Source organism: Penicillium rubens (genome assembly GCF_028828025.1).
Source record: "Penicillium rubens strain IBT 27055 chromosome Unknown utg000002l_segment0_segment0, whole genome shotgun sequence".
Lineage (NCBI taxonomy): Eukaryota > Fungi > Ascomycota > Eurotiomycetes > Eurotiales > Aspergillaceae > Penicillium > Penicillium rubens.
The window spans coordinates 1,669,824-1,685,839 of record NW_026890600.1 but is presented as its reverse complement, the minus strand read 5'-3'; the positions used below and the strand labels follow the sequence as shown (position 1 = coordinate 1,685,839).

Sequence of the window (16,016 nt, the reverse complement as noted above, 5' to 3'; positions counted from 1 at the left end):
TGCTGCCCCTCGCCAACATTGGAACTCCCCAAATGCAATCAACACCAGTATGTCACCGCGGAACAACCAAATCACTCCTCAATACCCACTTCTCCCCTCCAGTAACTTCGGCCCCCTCATGTATCATAGAATGATCTCCATGTCGGTGCAACAGCGCCATCCCAACCTCCGGCGCAACGGCTATCGGTTCGGGCTTACGGTTTGCGCGCGTCGGCTCCGGGTAGAAGATAGTTTCGCCGCCTGTGCAGGAAGTCAGATAGACCAGCAGAGTCCAAGTTGTGCGAGCGGGTGTTGCTTTTGAGCGCGAGTTCGGTGGGGGGAGGGTTATGTTGTTGGCCTCGTCGTCTGTAGGTTTACGGGTGTTAGTGCTAGTTTTAGCTTGGATGTATATGCGAGTCCTATGCATAGGAACCGTCATAATCCAAATCAACCCAGAGCGAAGAGCTTACAATGTTGTCCGAAAAACTGTCCAGCAGAGTATCGATAAATGCGAATATTAGGATTCAACCCCAACGGCTCCCCGCCCCAGAGTTGACGTGCCCGTTCAGCGAGGGCAGACGGGCTAGCACCCTCGTCTTCTTCGGCGTGGTCGTACCCATACTCGTCTTCTTCGAAGCGCGTCGTGACAAGCTCCTTCAGCGCTGTTGTGCTCCACAGCATCTCCGCGAACCGTGCATCGTCGATCTGGAATCGGTCGTTGACGCGTAATGCCTCGTCTTTCTTTGGGGCTCCGGGTGTTGTTGTTAGTGGTAGCGAGGCGAGGAATGAGGCGTAGGTTTTGCAGAGGGTGCCTGAAAGGAAGTTGCGGATTAGGTAGATTTGGTCGGGGAGGAGGGGGGTCAGCGTTAGATCGGCGGCGGGGAGGAGGGGGCGGAGGGGAGGCCAGTTTGGGGTTGTGGTCTTTGGTTGAGGTTTTGGATCGGGCTTTTTGGATTTCGGGGCCATTTTGGTTTTTGTTGTGTGAATGTACAGGTGTAAGTAGAGGTGAAGGTAGAGTAGAAAGGGTCGAGGTCTATCGCGATAAGATGATCCCATAGACAACATTGGAAGGCTACCTAGGTATGTAATTTTCTACATATATAACATGTGTAATATGTGTACCTATATACTCCGCTTCCCCAGAATATGTAGTATGTATCATACACCCCTTGCATATACACTTGATATGAATTGAATTTGCCTAAAGTACGTATGTACAATATTCACAATATGAACCTATAATTATGGTTTCCCCTCACCTCACTGATGGAATATCAGAGAGGTCCAAGGCCATAGATGATAGACCGAGGAAATGTGAAATAATAGAACAAAGAGGTAATCATACTCCTTTGAAACCAACATATACATATATAGATCTAGATCTAGGCTCTTTAAACAAAATCGGTGAGGAACTGCAGTCTACCAAATAAGGTGTGGATCAAGTCGGAGAGAATATGGATTTGGGCGGGGCGGGAAAGAAAATTTGTCCCGGAAGGGGATCGTCGGCGCTTTTCCAACCAACCTTTCCAGTTTCATATTTGCTGAATTCGTCAAGTCAAATCGCGATATTTTGAGAGTCGAAGAAAAACGAACAAAAGGAAAAAGAGAGGAAAGAAAAAAAAAAAAAAATAAAAATAAAAAAGCATGGCTCAGCGGTGACTAGGGCCATCTGCAGCGACCAAATCGGCCACCGCTCACCGCCCGGTCTCAAGTTGAGAACTTCCCTTCTTATTGGAACTTCATTCCTCTCCCTTCCCCAGCACCAGCCTGTCATGTCGTCGCAGACTATGACTGCGCCAGCCGTGGGCCATCGACCGCCTGACCCAGGCCCCGATAGCCCCATATACGACTATGGTGGCGGCTCACCAGACACTGCACCCCCTAGCAATCCTCGAGAGGACTCCGCAATCCGCGCCATGCAGAATAATTCTGCCCCGTCAACTCCCAACGGGATGCCCGCTCCGGACGTCGCAATCAAAACTGAATACTCGGACAGTCACGACTTCTCAACCGCGCAACATCAACAAGATGCAAATACCCAAAGCGCCGCAAGTGCGCTCCTAGCACAGCTTCTTGGAAATCAGCCAGCCGCAAACTCTATTCCTACCACGATACAACCTGCACAACAGGACGAGGACCAGGATGTTCGCATGGATATCAAGATGGACGACTCGATTTCCCCGTCATACAACATGCCAGCTCAATCTCACGCGCCCATCGACCCGAGCTTACACCGAGACACAGGCTCAATATCTCGCGAGATCCAGGACTTGCTAAGTGGGAAAGCTTTAGGTGATGAGCACATGGGGACAAATCCTACACACCAGGGTATGAACCATACGGGGCTTAACTCATCCGATGCTGTGGGAACCTTGTCCGACCCCATGAACCCGAAATTGGACGCTGAGCAGCCCTCGCTCCTTCCGCCCTTGGATTTTTCCGCCGCCCCGAAAAATGCGTTTGAAGCTCTTCACCAAAACGAACTGCTCACAGCCGCTTTCCTTTCGCAAAACGCCGATCTGTCAGCCCTGGGATATCAAGATGTGGCGGCCTCAATTGCTGGATCGGAACCTAAGATCCAAGCATTTGCCAAGTTGGAGTTTGATGATGGACATTTTTACGTCAATACCTACTCATTCATCCTAGGGCGAGACGTGCGCGCCGCACGCGCCGCCCATCACCGAGAGTTCCAGTACCGGCAGGCCGTGCGAAGCACTCGGGCGAAGAGTTCAAGTGGAGGAAATACATCCCACACCCCGAACCGTATGAAGCGGGAGGAAAGCGCTGCCATGATGGGCAGTGTTGTCAGTGATCGGGGAGGTATTATGGGTTTTGATCCAGATATACCCCCGCATCTTCCGAACAATATGAACGTGAGCCGACGATCATCAAAATCATCCTTTGACGAGGCTGTCGTACCGTTGCATGCAAACCCGGCTCAACTACAGTCGACAACCGACTACAATGCGCTTGCCATGCAATCTTTGCAAGAAGGAAACGGAGACGCAAAGCCGGTTGATGCGCTAGCTTTGCTCCCATCCCCTGATTCTTGTCCCACCATTCCCATTCACCCCCCAACGACCGTTGACGGCAGTGCCGCAGGCCATCGAGGGATTTCTCGGAGACATGTGCGGATCTCATACAACTTTGACCGTAACTTGTTTGAAATGGAGGTAATGGGACGTAATGGAGCGTTCATTGGGGCTGATTGGCTATCGCCCGGGCAAGTTCGTCCGTTACATAGCGGCGACTACATCCAAATTGGAGGTGTGCGTATCCGGTTTTTGCTACCAGACGTCCCTATTGGCGAAACTGGAGCCGACCGCATGGAAGAAAAATTGGCAGAGAATGCCGAAGAGGAGGAAGAGAAAGATGCCCGTGCTTCGATCGAAGTGGATGACGACGTTGATGAATCGGAGAGACTTGGAAGTGAGAGCGGCGAGAGCAGGGAGCCTTCGAAGAAGATCATCCTCAAGACAAAGGATTCTAAATCGGCTCAAGCAATGGATTCTATCGAGAATGGGGATAACGATTCGCAGCCGGCCCGCCGCCGGGGACCGGGACGCCCTCCCAAAGATGGGATCATGTCTAAGCGCGAGCGAGCTGAGCTTGCCCGAGAGCAGAAAATTGCAGCTAAGCGCGAAGCCAACGGAGGTATCACGCCACCTCCACTCAAAGTGCCCAAGGCCGGAAAGACAGTTGCCAAAGAATCTGTCGTTCCCGAGTCGCCAACAAACAAGCCATCCGAGAAGCGGAAGTACACCAAGAGAAAGAAGCCGGATGGTACACCAATGGATTCTCCCCTTCCCTCAACGGAAGGCGGCCAAATGTCTGCGGAGCCTCCGCAAGAATATGTCAAACCCCCACCGGTCAAAAAGCGCAAACCATCACGATCACCATCTCCCAACTATCCTCCGGAGTCTGCTTACAATGCCGAGGATTTGGCGAAGCCTCCGTACAACTACGCCGTTCTCATCTTTGATGCCCTGACAGAAGCCGGCACGCCAATGACGTTGAAGCAGATATATCGTGCGCTGAAATTGAAATATCCGTACTTCCGCTTCAAGTGTGAGACTGAGGGCTGGACATCCAGTGTACGGCACAACCTGAACGGCAATGGGCATTTGTTCATGCACGCAGAGCGAGATGGCAAGGGTTGGTCATGGCAACTTATTCCCGGCGCGTCGGTTGAGAAGGAAAAGAAACGACGCCCTTCGCCGCCGCCGCAGGTGTCCCACCCTCCTGCACCTGCTCCTCAGCAGTACATGCCTCAGATGTCCCATTCTTATGCGCCACCTCAGGGCCCACCACAGGTGCCAAATCCGCCGCAGCATTTCCAATTCCCTTCTATACCGCCTGCTCCTTTCCCGGCATCTGTTAATGTGGGAGGACCTCCACGATCCGGTCCCTACCCACCTCAACCGAAGGCCCCTGCACCTACACCCGCCGCTCCTCCTGCTCCACGGGTTCAAGCTCCTGCTCCGCCCCCGCCACAGGCTGCGACGCCAGCACCGGCAGCGGCACCTCCGCCGGTGTCTACACCTGCCCCTGTCTCTGCTCCTACTCCGTCGCCAGCGCCAACACCTACTCCGGCTGCTATGCCCCCGTCTGCACCCGCCCCCGCCCCCGCACCTGCGTCAGCACCGGCGGCACCGGTGTCGACACCGGCACCAGCGCCAGTTCCAACACCAGTGCCACCTATAAACCCAGCTGCATCCTTCCCCATCCCCAGTCAACTCCGCAACAACCTCCCAGCTGCATTCGCAGCGACAATCCCTTCGACCTACACTTCGCCCTACGCATCTGCCCCCGCTCCCACAGGCGGCCAGCAGCAACCGTTGCAGACCCCACGACCCCCTCACGGACCACCTCAGCATCATTCCCCTTACTCCCAACCCAAGCCGCCATCCTCTCAACCTCCTCACAACAACCCGCAGCCTCGGGCCTACCCTCCATCTGGTGGAGCGCAATTCCAACACCAGCATCAGCATCCGCATCCACATCAGCCACCGGTCCAACCCCAGTCGCAGCCGCTGTCGCATCCCCCTCAGCAGCAACATCCGCTACCTCACCACCAGCATCAGCCGCAGCATCAACATCAACACCCACACCAGCATCAGCACCAGCATCATCCGCCTCCAGGCCTCCCGGCCCATCCTCACCATCAACAACAGCAACACCCTGTTCAGCAGAACCCTGCACCAGGGCCATCAGAGTCATCCTCGTTCATTGATAGAGCGAACAAGGCAATCGATGACTTTGAAGCTGTTCTCATGGAAGACTACGAGGACAAGAATTACATCCGGGAAGTTCTGCGGAGTGCGCGCGCACGGGTGTTGGGCGATGCGCCAGAGAGCTCCTTCCCAGGCGGCGAGCCAAAAGACGAAGCCGTCATCATGGACGTGCTACGCAATTTGGTCGGAAGTCTGAAAGAAGAGTGAATGGCTTCAATGTTCCTGGAGGTTTTACATCTACTGGTGGAGGGAATGGTTTCCCCCCTGACGACTTATCGAGTATACGAGTCTTACGGTTTTGCTTTCTTCCCTTTTCTCTCTTTTCTTCTTTTTCCCCATTCATTTTATCCTTTTCAAATTGTTCTTTGCGACATGTCTGGATTCTTTGAATCTTAATGATATCCCTCTGTTTTTGCTGACAGGCGTTTTCTTGCGTCTTGTCTTTTTTTGTCGCGCTTAAATCTTCTCTTCCCTGTTCTCTTTTTTCTCGGCTCTTCACAGCCCACTGTTTCGGAGGTGCAGAGGGATCTTTTCTTCTGGAATGATCCCGACTTGCTTTTGTTCTTTGTTTTCGTCCTGACGTGACCCGTCGGATATAAAAGCGTAAAAGCTCATGATAGAAATACCATTCACCTTGATCGGACTAGACACATGCGTATATATACTCATTCTCCAGCACATGCATAGATATTGTATTATTTATCAGTAGCGTTGCCGTTTACCGAGCAACGGCTTACACTGCTATATAGTTCCTGGCGGCTTGCCTGTACCTCCGTACTAGCAAGGCAATGTAGGATGCGATTTTAAGTCATTTTCTTGGACGGGTGTTTCGTTTGTGGTCTCATCCTTGCACTTGAACTCGTGGAATATGAACTCCATTTTGTATGGAAGCAGTCAGGGATGTGGAGTATGACTGACTGTAAACACAAGTGACTCGGCAGGTGAGTACCTTTCCTATATCCAGCCCTAGGTCCTGACAATTGACCCGAAATACTATAGTAAAATACATTAAAAAGCCAATAGTGGGAACAATATTAGGCAATATCTTAAGAATAAGAACAGTGAAGTAAGAAAGTAACATGAAATATTGTATGCAAACAGGAAGCAATAGGATCATAGGAAACGGGGCATATTCATTCGTTCGAATAACTCATGACCGTTTTGGTTTCTTTTTGTTTTCCCCGAGTTCCCCTTTTCTTTCTAGTCTGAGCAAGTTCACTCGCTTTTATGTGCCTTAGGAGCAAAGTCCAGCGAAAGTCACAATCTTAGCAACTCAGAACGAAGATCAAGGGGACATGTGCAATTAAGACCCCGGCACAGTGTGACCAGCAACAACCGTGCTTGTGGAAAAAAAGATCCCGACGGAAGACAAAGCCTAGTGAACTCAAGAAAAGGTCATGTCAACCGGCAGGAGAAAGAAGCCAATCTAGTACTAGTACAAGGGATTCTTGACATCCTGGACTCCGCGTCGGATGACATCCTCGACGCGCCAACGGGGAGGAGAAATATTGTCCGAGCGCCTGCGGTGCCATTCCTTCTCCAGCTCTGGTGGAGGAGCCGGCTGTTCGGCAGCAGGCAGCGCACCACCCGCGATACCAGTAGAGAATTTCAACTGGAGGACATTGCCAATTTCATCGCAAGCGGTCAGCACACGGTCAAGATCCTCCTTGGTGTGGGCAGCAGAGACACAGAAACGAGCACGGGACGAGACCAGGGGAGTGGCCGGGTAACCGACAACAACGACGGAGATCTTTCGCCGGAGCATCTCGTGAGAGAATGCAGGCATCTTAGCGGGGTTAAAGAGAAGGACTGGAACGATTGGTGAATCGTCGTGGCCATACACTATAAAGCCAAGACGCTTCAATCCGAGACGGAGGTACCGCGAGTTGAAAGCCAATCGCTGCAATCGCTCCTCTCCCTGACCGGGAACGAGCTCACCGTTGATGATCCGCAGAGCAGAAGAGATCTGGGCAAGAACTGCAGGTGCGGGAGACTCTCCGTAGTAGACACCAGGGTTGGTCGCACGGAGTGCGTCGATCATGACCTTGTCAGCCGCAATGTAGCCACCGTTAGCACCGAATGACTTGGTCAGTGTTCCCATCAGGATATCCACCTCGGAAGTATCGATACTGAAGTAGTCGCAAACACCACGTCCCTTGGGACCAATGGCTCCGATGGAGTGGGCCTCGTCAACGAACAGGTTGAACTTGTACCGGCGCTTCAACTGCACAAGGCCAGGAAGGTTACACATGGAACCTTCCATGGAGTAGAGTCCCTCGACCACGACCAGAATCTTCTTCCAGGGACGGTGAGTACGGGGTTGTCCCTGAGAGATAGCCTCTCGAAGTTTCAATTCCAGGTCCTTCATGTCATTGTGCTTGAACATAGCAATGGAGGCGCCAGAGAGACGCGCACCGAAACGGATCGACGCGTGGTTCAGTTCGTCGGAGATGAGAAGACATCCCTTCGAGACCAAGGCGGGGAAGATGGTGGCGTTGGTGCCGAAGCCCATGGAGAAAATCATAGACGATTCTTTGCCCACAAACCTAGCAACCAGATCCTCTACTTCGACATGCAAATCCTGTGTGCCGGACTCTGCTCGCGTGCTGGGTGCTGCAATGCCATACTTCTTGATGGAGTCTTCCGCAATATCCGCACAAGGGCCATCCGACTGAGCGAAACCCAGGTAGTTGTACGAGCTCAGATTGAGGGTGTCGGTAGTGGTACCGGTCAGGTAGAAGTGCTGGTTGTGGTCATCCGTGGCCCGATCGATAAGAGTAATGGTGCGGCCGGGAACGCCAGTCACGGGGCGCTCGAAGCAGTCGTTGATGCGCAATTTCAAACGACGCACATAGAAGTTGTCGAAATCGCTGTTGAGAGCACCATAGCCATTGCGAGGCTTGAGATGGCGGTAGTGTTCCTCGCGGAATCGCTTGCCAAAGAAATCACGGACATGTCCGAAAGCGATTAGGATTAAGTAACTGATATAGGTGGTGAGCAGGTAATAATACGGCGGCTCGTCCATCACCGGCTCGGGGAAGACACCGCCAGGGTGTCGACTGGAGTATCGGTGGCTGGGATGACCGATCGGACCAAACTGGGCATGTTGCTTGGCCAGCCGACGAGCCTCCTCAGGGGACGGAGGCTGGAAGAGTGTGGTAGGCAGCTCGTCCATATTGGGGTTATCCGCAGTGGCCGTTGAAAGAGAGATTGTCGGTAGGGACAGTGAGGCCAGGCTTATCGGCGGAGAAGAATTGCTAGGTTGAGAATGTCCACTCTGTACAGTTTCCGTCTTTGACTTTGGCGAGGCCGAGAATAACTGAGAAAGGCGATTGGACTTGACGGTGGGGGCCTTGATGGAGATACCGCCCTTTCCCGAAGAAGGTGAAAAGGACGGCGGGTTGGTAGAGGTGTCGTTGGAAGAGTTGCTACTAAATCGACGAGGCATCGCAGGAGGAAACAGCGTAAAGTTTGCGGCACGGGTCTTAATTTTTGTGCACGTCAAGATCGAGGGGCGCTTTGGGTGTCCGGATTGACGAATTTAAGGCAGGGACTACCGGAGGGGGTAGATAATTGACGTGTCCGAGTAGGCTGTGCTTCTTGGGGACTTCGGTCTTCGTCGATAACCTCAATGTGTTTTCAATCTGGAAACCGCAGCCAATTAGTTTGATGGTTCTAGACCAGGCATCCACGCGACACCCCTGAGCCACGCTCCGTTCCCAAATCAACCATATACCCAGGAACTTTCCAGGTCATAAGTTCCACAAATCGAGACGTACCACAAGGTTGATTCAAGGTAAGTGGAAGCCGAATACCCCGAAAGGGCTTAAAAATTGCAAGCACGTGGAATGGGGGCAAGAGACACGAAGGGGCAAAGAGCCCTACGTTCGGATGACGAAGTGACCAATGTTGCCCTACAAAGATGATGAAGCACCAAAACGAGTATGGAAGAAAGAAGAAGGAGAGTTCTGAGAAGATAAATAAGAGATGTTTCTCTCTAAGCCATCGGCCCATGCGACCTCCTGGTATTAATTAAAAACAGATGCAGTACGGTGATAATACAGTGATAATTAGGTATGATTGGCTTATCTTTCCTGGAAAGGAGGTATTATTACCAGATCAATACTAAAGGTTTTTTTTTTTTTCCGCACTAAAATTTCGGGCCCGCAAAGGCCCAAAGGCCAGAAGATCAGAGGAGAGAAGTCGTATTCGTATGTACTCCAATGCACATCGAATTTATGAATATACTCCGTACTGGGGAACAAAAGGTGAAGAAAAGGGACATTTCATCCTCCGGTATATCCGACTCAAACCCGTTTGGACCAAATAGATATACCTAGGTAACTTCTTCGTCTGTGACACCTACATCACGAGATGTGACGTTGGAGTATCTACGGAGGCACAGGAAGGCTTTGGATATGAAAACGGCAAGATGCCTGAGGCAACAATGTCACTTTCTAATGTGACATCTGGAGTAGTTAATGGTAATTGGAATATATACATATCAGAGGAGCTTTGATTTTAACATTCACGTCCAGGGCTTTTTATACTGAGAACTTCGTCCCATAGCCGCGGAGATCGGCAACTCAATACCCGATCACTCCCGCCCTCCGCCTGGGGTATTCGCACCGACTTGCACTGACTTCCAAGGCTCTTGCCTTGTTCAAGCTTTGACTCCCCAAGCCCTATCAGATCCTTCAAATCTGTTGGGATTATTGAAATCTATATTGCCACATTATTGGGGTTCTGGGGATTGTGACAATATATTGAATCTTTCAATCTCAAACAACAGTCTACAGTCTACAGTCTACTACACACGCCACTCCGAAGCTCAATTCCCGTACTGTGTGACTGTCTCTACAAACCCCATTAGGTATGCCTCATATCGACGTAAACGTTGAGCCAGAGGCCAAGGAGCTCTGGCGGCCCTCCTCTCCTGAGACAACTCAGATCTACGATTTCATGACTAAAGTGAACAAGAAGTATGGCTTGTCACTGAACAACTACGATACACTCTGGAAATGGAGTGTCTCTGAACCAGCCCAGTTCTGGGAGGAAATCTGGCACTATACCAAGATCAACGCCCACACCCCATACCAACACGTGAGTAATTCCCATTTCGAGCCTGGATCCACCACCATCTTGGACATGAGATATCCGATCCTAATCCGATCTACATAGGTCCTTGATTCAAAAGATGTGCTATTTCCTAGACCTTCATTCTTCGAAGGGAGCACTTTGAACTTCGCCGAGAATCTGTTGTATCCCGCCACCTCGCCGGATGAAGATTCCGTAGCAGTGATTGGCGCCACTGAAGTAGCCCGCGAATTCGTCTCGTGGAAGGAGCTACGAGAACGAGTTCGCCTGTGCGCAAACGCTCTGAAAGAAGCAGGTCTGAAGACCGGCGATCGGGTCGCTGGCTTCGTGGGCAATCATGCTAATACCGTCGTGGCAATGTTGGCCGCTGCTTCAATCGGGGCCTTTTGGACTGGCGTGTCACCTGACACTGGTGTGCATGCTGTTTTGGAGCGTTTGAAGCAGATCCAACCTAAGATCCTCTTTGCGGACAATGGATCCTTCTACAATGGCAAGGTGCATAGCTCGCATGCCAAAGTACGGGAGATTGTCTCTGAATTGCCGGACCTTGAGCTTTTGGTGCTTCTTATTACCACCCCGGAACTTGAAGTTAACCTGGATGACCTTCGACCTGCAAATGGGAAAGCAAAAGTTTATGGTGATTTCGTGTCTGAGGTCAAGGACTCTCAGGCGCCATTAGAGTTTGCAAGCTTGAGACCAGATCATCCCGTCTATATCCTGTATTCGTCTGGTACAACGGGGGCTCCCAAACCTATCGTTCATGGGTCTCTGGGCACATTGTTGCAGCACAAGAAAGAACATCTTCTTCACTGTGACATTCGACCAGGTGATCGCTTGTTCTACTTCACAACGACAACCTGGATGATGTGGCACTGGCTGGTGTCGGGCTTGGCCAGCGGAGCAACAATCGTCCTGTACGATGGATCACCCTTCCGACCCTTTGATGCTGAAGGCGGGAAGGGAGAAATGGCCATGCCGCGGCTGATCGAAGAGCTTCAAATTACCCATTTCGGTACATCGGCCAAATATCTCTCTCTCCTCGAACAAGCCGCTTTGAACCCGCGCAAGCATGCCCATAGACCAGTGTCGTTGAAGACCCTAAGGGCCATCTTCAGTACTGGATCCCCGTTGGCACCATCAACATTCGAATACGTCTATTCCTCTTTCCACCACGACATCATGCTTGGTTCCATCACCGGTGGCACAGATATCCTCTCTCTGTTCGCTTCCGGCTGCCCCATTCTCCCAGTTTACAAAGGAGAAATTCAATGCCGTTCTTTGGGGATGGACATCTCAGTGTTTGACTATGCTGGCAAAGACATTAGTGCAACTGGTGAACCCGGTGATCTTGTCTGCGTCACACCCTTCCCGGCCCAACCAGTCATGTTCTGGCCCCCGGGACCAACAGGCTTGGAGAAGTATCGGAAAAGTTACTTCGATGTGTTTGGGTCCTCGGTCTGGCACCATGGGGACTACGTGCGTTTGAACCCACAAACCGGAGGTGTGGTCATGCTAGGCCGCAGCGACGGCGTACTGAAGCCATCCGGAGTGCGATTTGGAAGTGCCGAGATATACAATATTCTACTTAAGCATTTCGCCGAAGATGTGGAAGACTCCCTTTGCATTGGTCGGAGGCGAGATGGCGTTGACACCGATGAGACGGTCGTTCTGTTTGTCCGACTTTCTTCTGCCAACGAGTCCGGTATGCCGGCGGATCTCGCCGCACGCATCCAGGCCACTATTCGGAAGGAGCTTAGCCCCCGCCATGTGCCTGGCATTATCGATGCATGTCCCGAGATTCCGGTGACTTCAAATGGCAAGAAGGTCGAAAATGCTGTGAAGCAGATTTTGTGTGGGCTTAACATCAAGATTGGTGCGAGTGTTGCGAATGCTTCATGTCTTGATTGGTATAGAAATTGGGCCTCGGAAAACCCTTAGTTATTCAAATTCTTTATCACATAGAAAAATTGACGACTCATTGTTATTTGCTGCATATCAATGTCATCAAGATTCCACATCCACATGTTAATAGGGATTCGAACCCTGCAGGGTCTTGGCCCTGGGGTAGCGGACTACCTACCTAGACACCTGGGCCCTGCTGCGTCTAGACACGAATGATGACAAAAATAAATAGAACACGGCCTCTTCTCAGAAACATTAATAATTTGATCGCAAAAGGGTTATCCACTTAAAACTGCTAAGTCAAAGAAGAACATCTGGCCATCATGCGACGGATTAGCTAATCATTTCGGATCGAGGCTCCATTACGATTCTTCGCCGACAATCCGTCCGAGCTACATCACATCACCTCTTCCGGATATATTCGGTGCACCAAGAAATCCCGAATTAACCAGACTGTCGGATTTGTACAGAAATAATCATCATGCGCCGCACAGCATTGCGGGCCATTGAGGCTGCGAAGCCATTGACACGAGCTCCTCGCGCCGTGTCAAGAAGCCTCTCTACCATCAATGACTCGGCCAAGGTAAGAAAGCCTTGTTAGCTACTGCAAAATAGCGTTATTGTTAACTGACAAATTGTCCGTTTATCCACAGGATCCCGCCGAGCTAGAACAGATCACCACACTTCCAAATGGAGTTCGCGTCGCCACGGAATCATTACCGGGTCCCTTCGCTGGTGTCGGAGTCTACGTCGATGCCGGATCTCGTTACGAAGACGAGAGCCTACGCGGAGTCAGCCACATTATGGACCGTTTAGCCTTTAAGTCAACCAAGGCGCGCACCGGAGATGAGATGCTTGAGATTCTTGAGTCTCTAGGCGGGAACATCCAGTGTGCCTCTTCTCGGGAATCGTTGATGTACCAGTCTGCCAGTTTCAACTCCGCAGTCCCTACCACGCTCGGTTTGCTTGCGGAGACCATCCGCGATCCCCTCATCACCGAAGAGGAAGTTATCCAACAGCTCGCAACAGCGGAGTACGAAATCGGCGAGATTTGGGCGAAGCCAGAACTCATCCTTCCGGAATTGGTTCACATGACTGCCTATGCCAACAACACCCTTGGAAACCCGCTATTGTGCCCGGAAGAACGGTTAGGCGAAATCAACAAGGCAGTTGTGGAGCGGTATAGGGAACTCTTCTTCAACCCGGATCGCATGGTGGTTGCGTTTGCCGGAGTGCCACACGGGGAGGCTGTTAAGCTCACGGAGCAGTACTTTGGCGACATGAAGTCGAGGGACATCAACAAAGCCAAGGGTCCTGTACTGTCAGGCAGCGGAATCGAAACCACACTGTCTGATTCCCAAGCGGCCGCCCGCGAGGGCCAGGTGCCGACCGTTCCTTCCTTCACACCCTCATCGACAATCAGCAGCCCGGCTGCTTCCCAAAAAACACACACTTCGCTCTTGTCGAAGCTTCCATTCCTCAAGAACCTCTCTTCCTCCAAGGACTCTACAGTAGAGCCTCTTCACTCATCCCTGGTTGAGCCATCCGCCCTGAACCTCCGTCAACCTGCTCACTACACGGGTGGCTTCATTGCCCTCCCTTCGATTCCTCCACCAGCTAGCCCCATGCTTCCTCGCCTGAGTCACATCCACCTTGCATTCGAGGCTCTCCCCATCTCCTCGCCTGATATCTATGCTCTCGCTACTCTCCAGACCCTCCTCGGTGGCGGTGGCTCATTTTCGGCCGGTGGCCCTGGAAAGGGTATGTACTCGCGACTCTACACTAACGTGCTGAACCAGCACGGTTGGGTCGAGAGCTGCATTGCTTTCAATCACAGCTACACGGATAGTGGAATTTTCGGAATCTCCGCATCCTGCAGCCCGACCCGGATCACGGAGATGGTCGAGGTCATGTGCCGTGAGCTGCAGTCCCTGACTTTGGACACTGGCTACAGCTCGCTGCAAGCACAAGAAGTCAACCGTGCGAAGAACCAGCTCCGTTCCTCGCTGCTCATGAACCTAGAGTCTCGCATGGTCGAGCTTGAGGATCTCGGCCGCCAGGTGCAGGTCCACGGCCGCAAGGTCAGTGTCCGGGAGATGTGTGAGCAAATTGAGGCCCTCACTGTCGAGGACCTCCGCCGTGTGGCTCGTCAAGTCTTCGGTGGCCAGGTCCACAACGAGGGCAAGGGCACTGGTAAGCCTACTGTTGTGCTGCAGGAGGGCGAGTTGGAAGGCTACAAGCTCCGGAAATTCCCCTGGGAGGAGATCCAAGAACGGATTTCCCGGTGGAAGCTTGGCCGACGGTAAATAGATGATTCTATGCCTCTGGACTCGCGTGAATGTGTCGAACATAAGGGTCATGTGGTGAAGTGGTCGCATCTAAAGGATAATCTGTAATTATAGACTATGGCCAGCATTTCGCCTCTGTAGAATACACCTCTCTTTTTTTTAACGGACTTTATATGAGCACGTAGCATTTCTAAATCCACATTTCTATTCTTTCACCTTGTCTATGTATTCTCCATTTCATATTTTCACCAACACCAGTTCATATCAAAAGCAAATGACATCGTTGTCGGTGGGTCCAAGCTCCTCGCCGCTTTTCGGCAAAAAAGTCGGAGCGAAACCAGAGCGTCCTCCCATCATTCAACCATCACCTTTAACTAGATCCCCTTCGTTATTCTCATCCAAATCGCCCAAAATGGTCAAGCTTACTGAAGTCGAAGACGAGCACTTCACCGACAAGCCCGCTGCCCCCAAGCACGACGCTCTCCTGGTCTCTGATGATGAGGACTACTCAGACACTGGTTAGTACCGCTCGAACACCCGTACCCAGACGGAACTCGCATCGCGCCATTGTCATTTGCACGGGAATTTGCTTCGATGGGAGGATACACTACTCCCTGGATTTCCTCTTGCCATCCCAGTCCCCAATCTCAATCCCTCAACCACGCGACCTCGAAACCCCAGAAATAAACACATCAATCGCAAATAACCCATCAAGAACATTATCTGACATAGAATCAATGAACAACAGACTCCGAGATCTCCGACGACGAGGATGTCGAGCTCGAGGCCGAGTCGCTCTACGAGCGTGTCACCGCTCTGAAAGACATGGTTCCTCCCTCCGCCCGCCGGACCGTCTACAGCACCGTCTCTTCCATCACAGACCTCACCAAGGCCACCTTTTCATTCAGTGGAAAGGCCCTCTGGGTTATCAGCACCAGTGCTTTCCTGCTCGGTGTGCCATTCGCCTTGGCTTACGCCGAGGAGGAGCAGTACATCCAGATGGAGCGCGAGCAGGGAATGATCAAGGGAGCTAACGAGGTATGTGTCTTCCGTTTTCTTCTGGTTTTGTTTGCTTGGTTTTATCGAAATTGCAACATCTATTTTGAATCCCGGTTCTTGCTGTCATTGGCACATTTGACACCGTGTACATTGCCTCGGGTATTCGCATCTCGGCAATCTTCAAAATTCTTTTTTTCCCCTTAACATCGTCATGCATGTCATTCTCTCGCGCTTTTCACCGGCTTCCCAGTCTTTGAAATATCATACTGATTATGATTCTTACTCGCAGATGCTCACCCCCGGCTCCGAACCCGAGAAGGTGGCTCAACCCACTCTGTAAATTAATACCACTTTGGAAAGCAGAGAGATTGACAAAGGATCCAGCGACACGATTATCGACGTTGAGGGTGTGCTGCAAACAGCATACCCAAGCGGATATCGGCGTGATTCTGTAAGTCCTGGGATTTCCAACCTATCTTGGGCAGATCTCAAGAAACAGACTAAAAGCACTCGGAAG

The 16,016-nt window shown here is 51.6% G+C and overlaps 6 protein-coding genes across 6 annotated transcripts; 4 read left to right on the top strand and 2 right to left on the bottom strand.

The window, feature by feature from the left end:
* Positions 1–52: 52 nt before the first annotated feature.
* Positions 53–945, bottom strand: N7525_003107 (uncharacterized protein; the record flags this gene model as incomplete). Its single annotated transcript, XM_002559452.1, has 2 exons — positions 53–345; positions 450–945. 2 exons carry the CDS (start codon positions 943–945, stop codon positions 53–55), a joined length of 789 nt encoding a protein of 262 aa, XP_002559498.1.
* An 806-nt stretch (positions 946–1,751) lies between these two features.
* On the top strand, positions 1,752–5,420 carry N7525_003106 (forkhead domain protein; the record flags this gene model as incomplete). Its single annotated transcript, XM_061212606.1, has 1 exon — positions 1,752–5,420. One exon carries the CDS (start codon positions 1,752–1,754, stop codon positions 5,418–5,420), a length of 3,669 nt encoding a protein of 1,222 aa, XP_061069627.1.
* Positions 5,421–6,645: 1,225 nt separating this feature from the next.
* On the bottom strand, positions 6,646–8,661 carry lcb2 (putative serine palmitoyltransferase 2; the record flags this gene model as incomplete). The annotated part of the gene is made up of 1 exon (XM_002559454.1): positions 6,646–8,661. One exon carries the CDS (start codon positions 8,659–8,661, stop codon positions 6,646–6,648), a length of 2,016 nt encoding a protein of 671 aa, XP_002559500.1.
* A 1,427-nt stretch (positions 8,662–10,088) lies between these two features.
* N7525_003104 (acetoacetate--CoA ligase family protein) lies at positions 10,089–12,248 on the top strand (the record flags this gene model as incomplete). The annotated part of the gene is made up of 2 exons (XM_002559455.1): positions 10,089–10,316; positions 10,395–12,248. The coding sequence occupies 2 exons, from the start codon at positions 10,089–10,091 to the stop codon at positions 12,246–12,248; spliced, it is 2,082 nt and encodes a 693-aa protein (XP_002559501.1).
* Positions 12,249–12,693: 445 nt separating this feature from the next.
* Positions 12,694–14,518, top strand: N7525_003103 (mitochondrial-processing protease subunit alpha; the record flags this gene model as incomplete). The annotated part of the gene is made up of 2 exons (XM_002559456.1): positions 12,694–12,795; positions 12,866–14,518. The coding sequence occupies 2 exons, from the start codon at positions 12,694–12,696 to the stop codon at positions 14,516–14,518; spliced, it is 1,755 nt and encodes a 584-aa protein (XP_002559502.1).
* A 256-nt stretch (positions 14,519–14,774) lies between these two features.
* N7525_003102 (mitochondrial import receptor subunit TOM22) lies at positions 14,775–15,899 on the top strand (the record flags this gene model as incomplete). The annotated part of the gene is made up of 3 exons (XM_002559457.2): positions 14,775–15,018; positions 15,249–15,538; positions 15,789–15,899. 3 exons carry the CDS (start codon positions 14,775–14,777, stop codon positions 15,837–15,839), a joined length of 585 nt encoding a protein of 194 aa, XP_002559503.2. The 3' UTR covers positions 15,840–15,899.
* Positions 15,900–16,016: the final 117 nt, after the last annotated feature.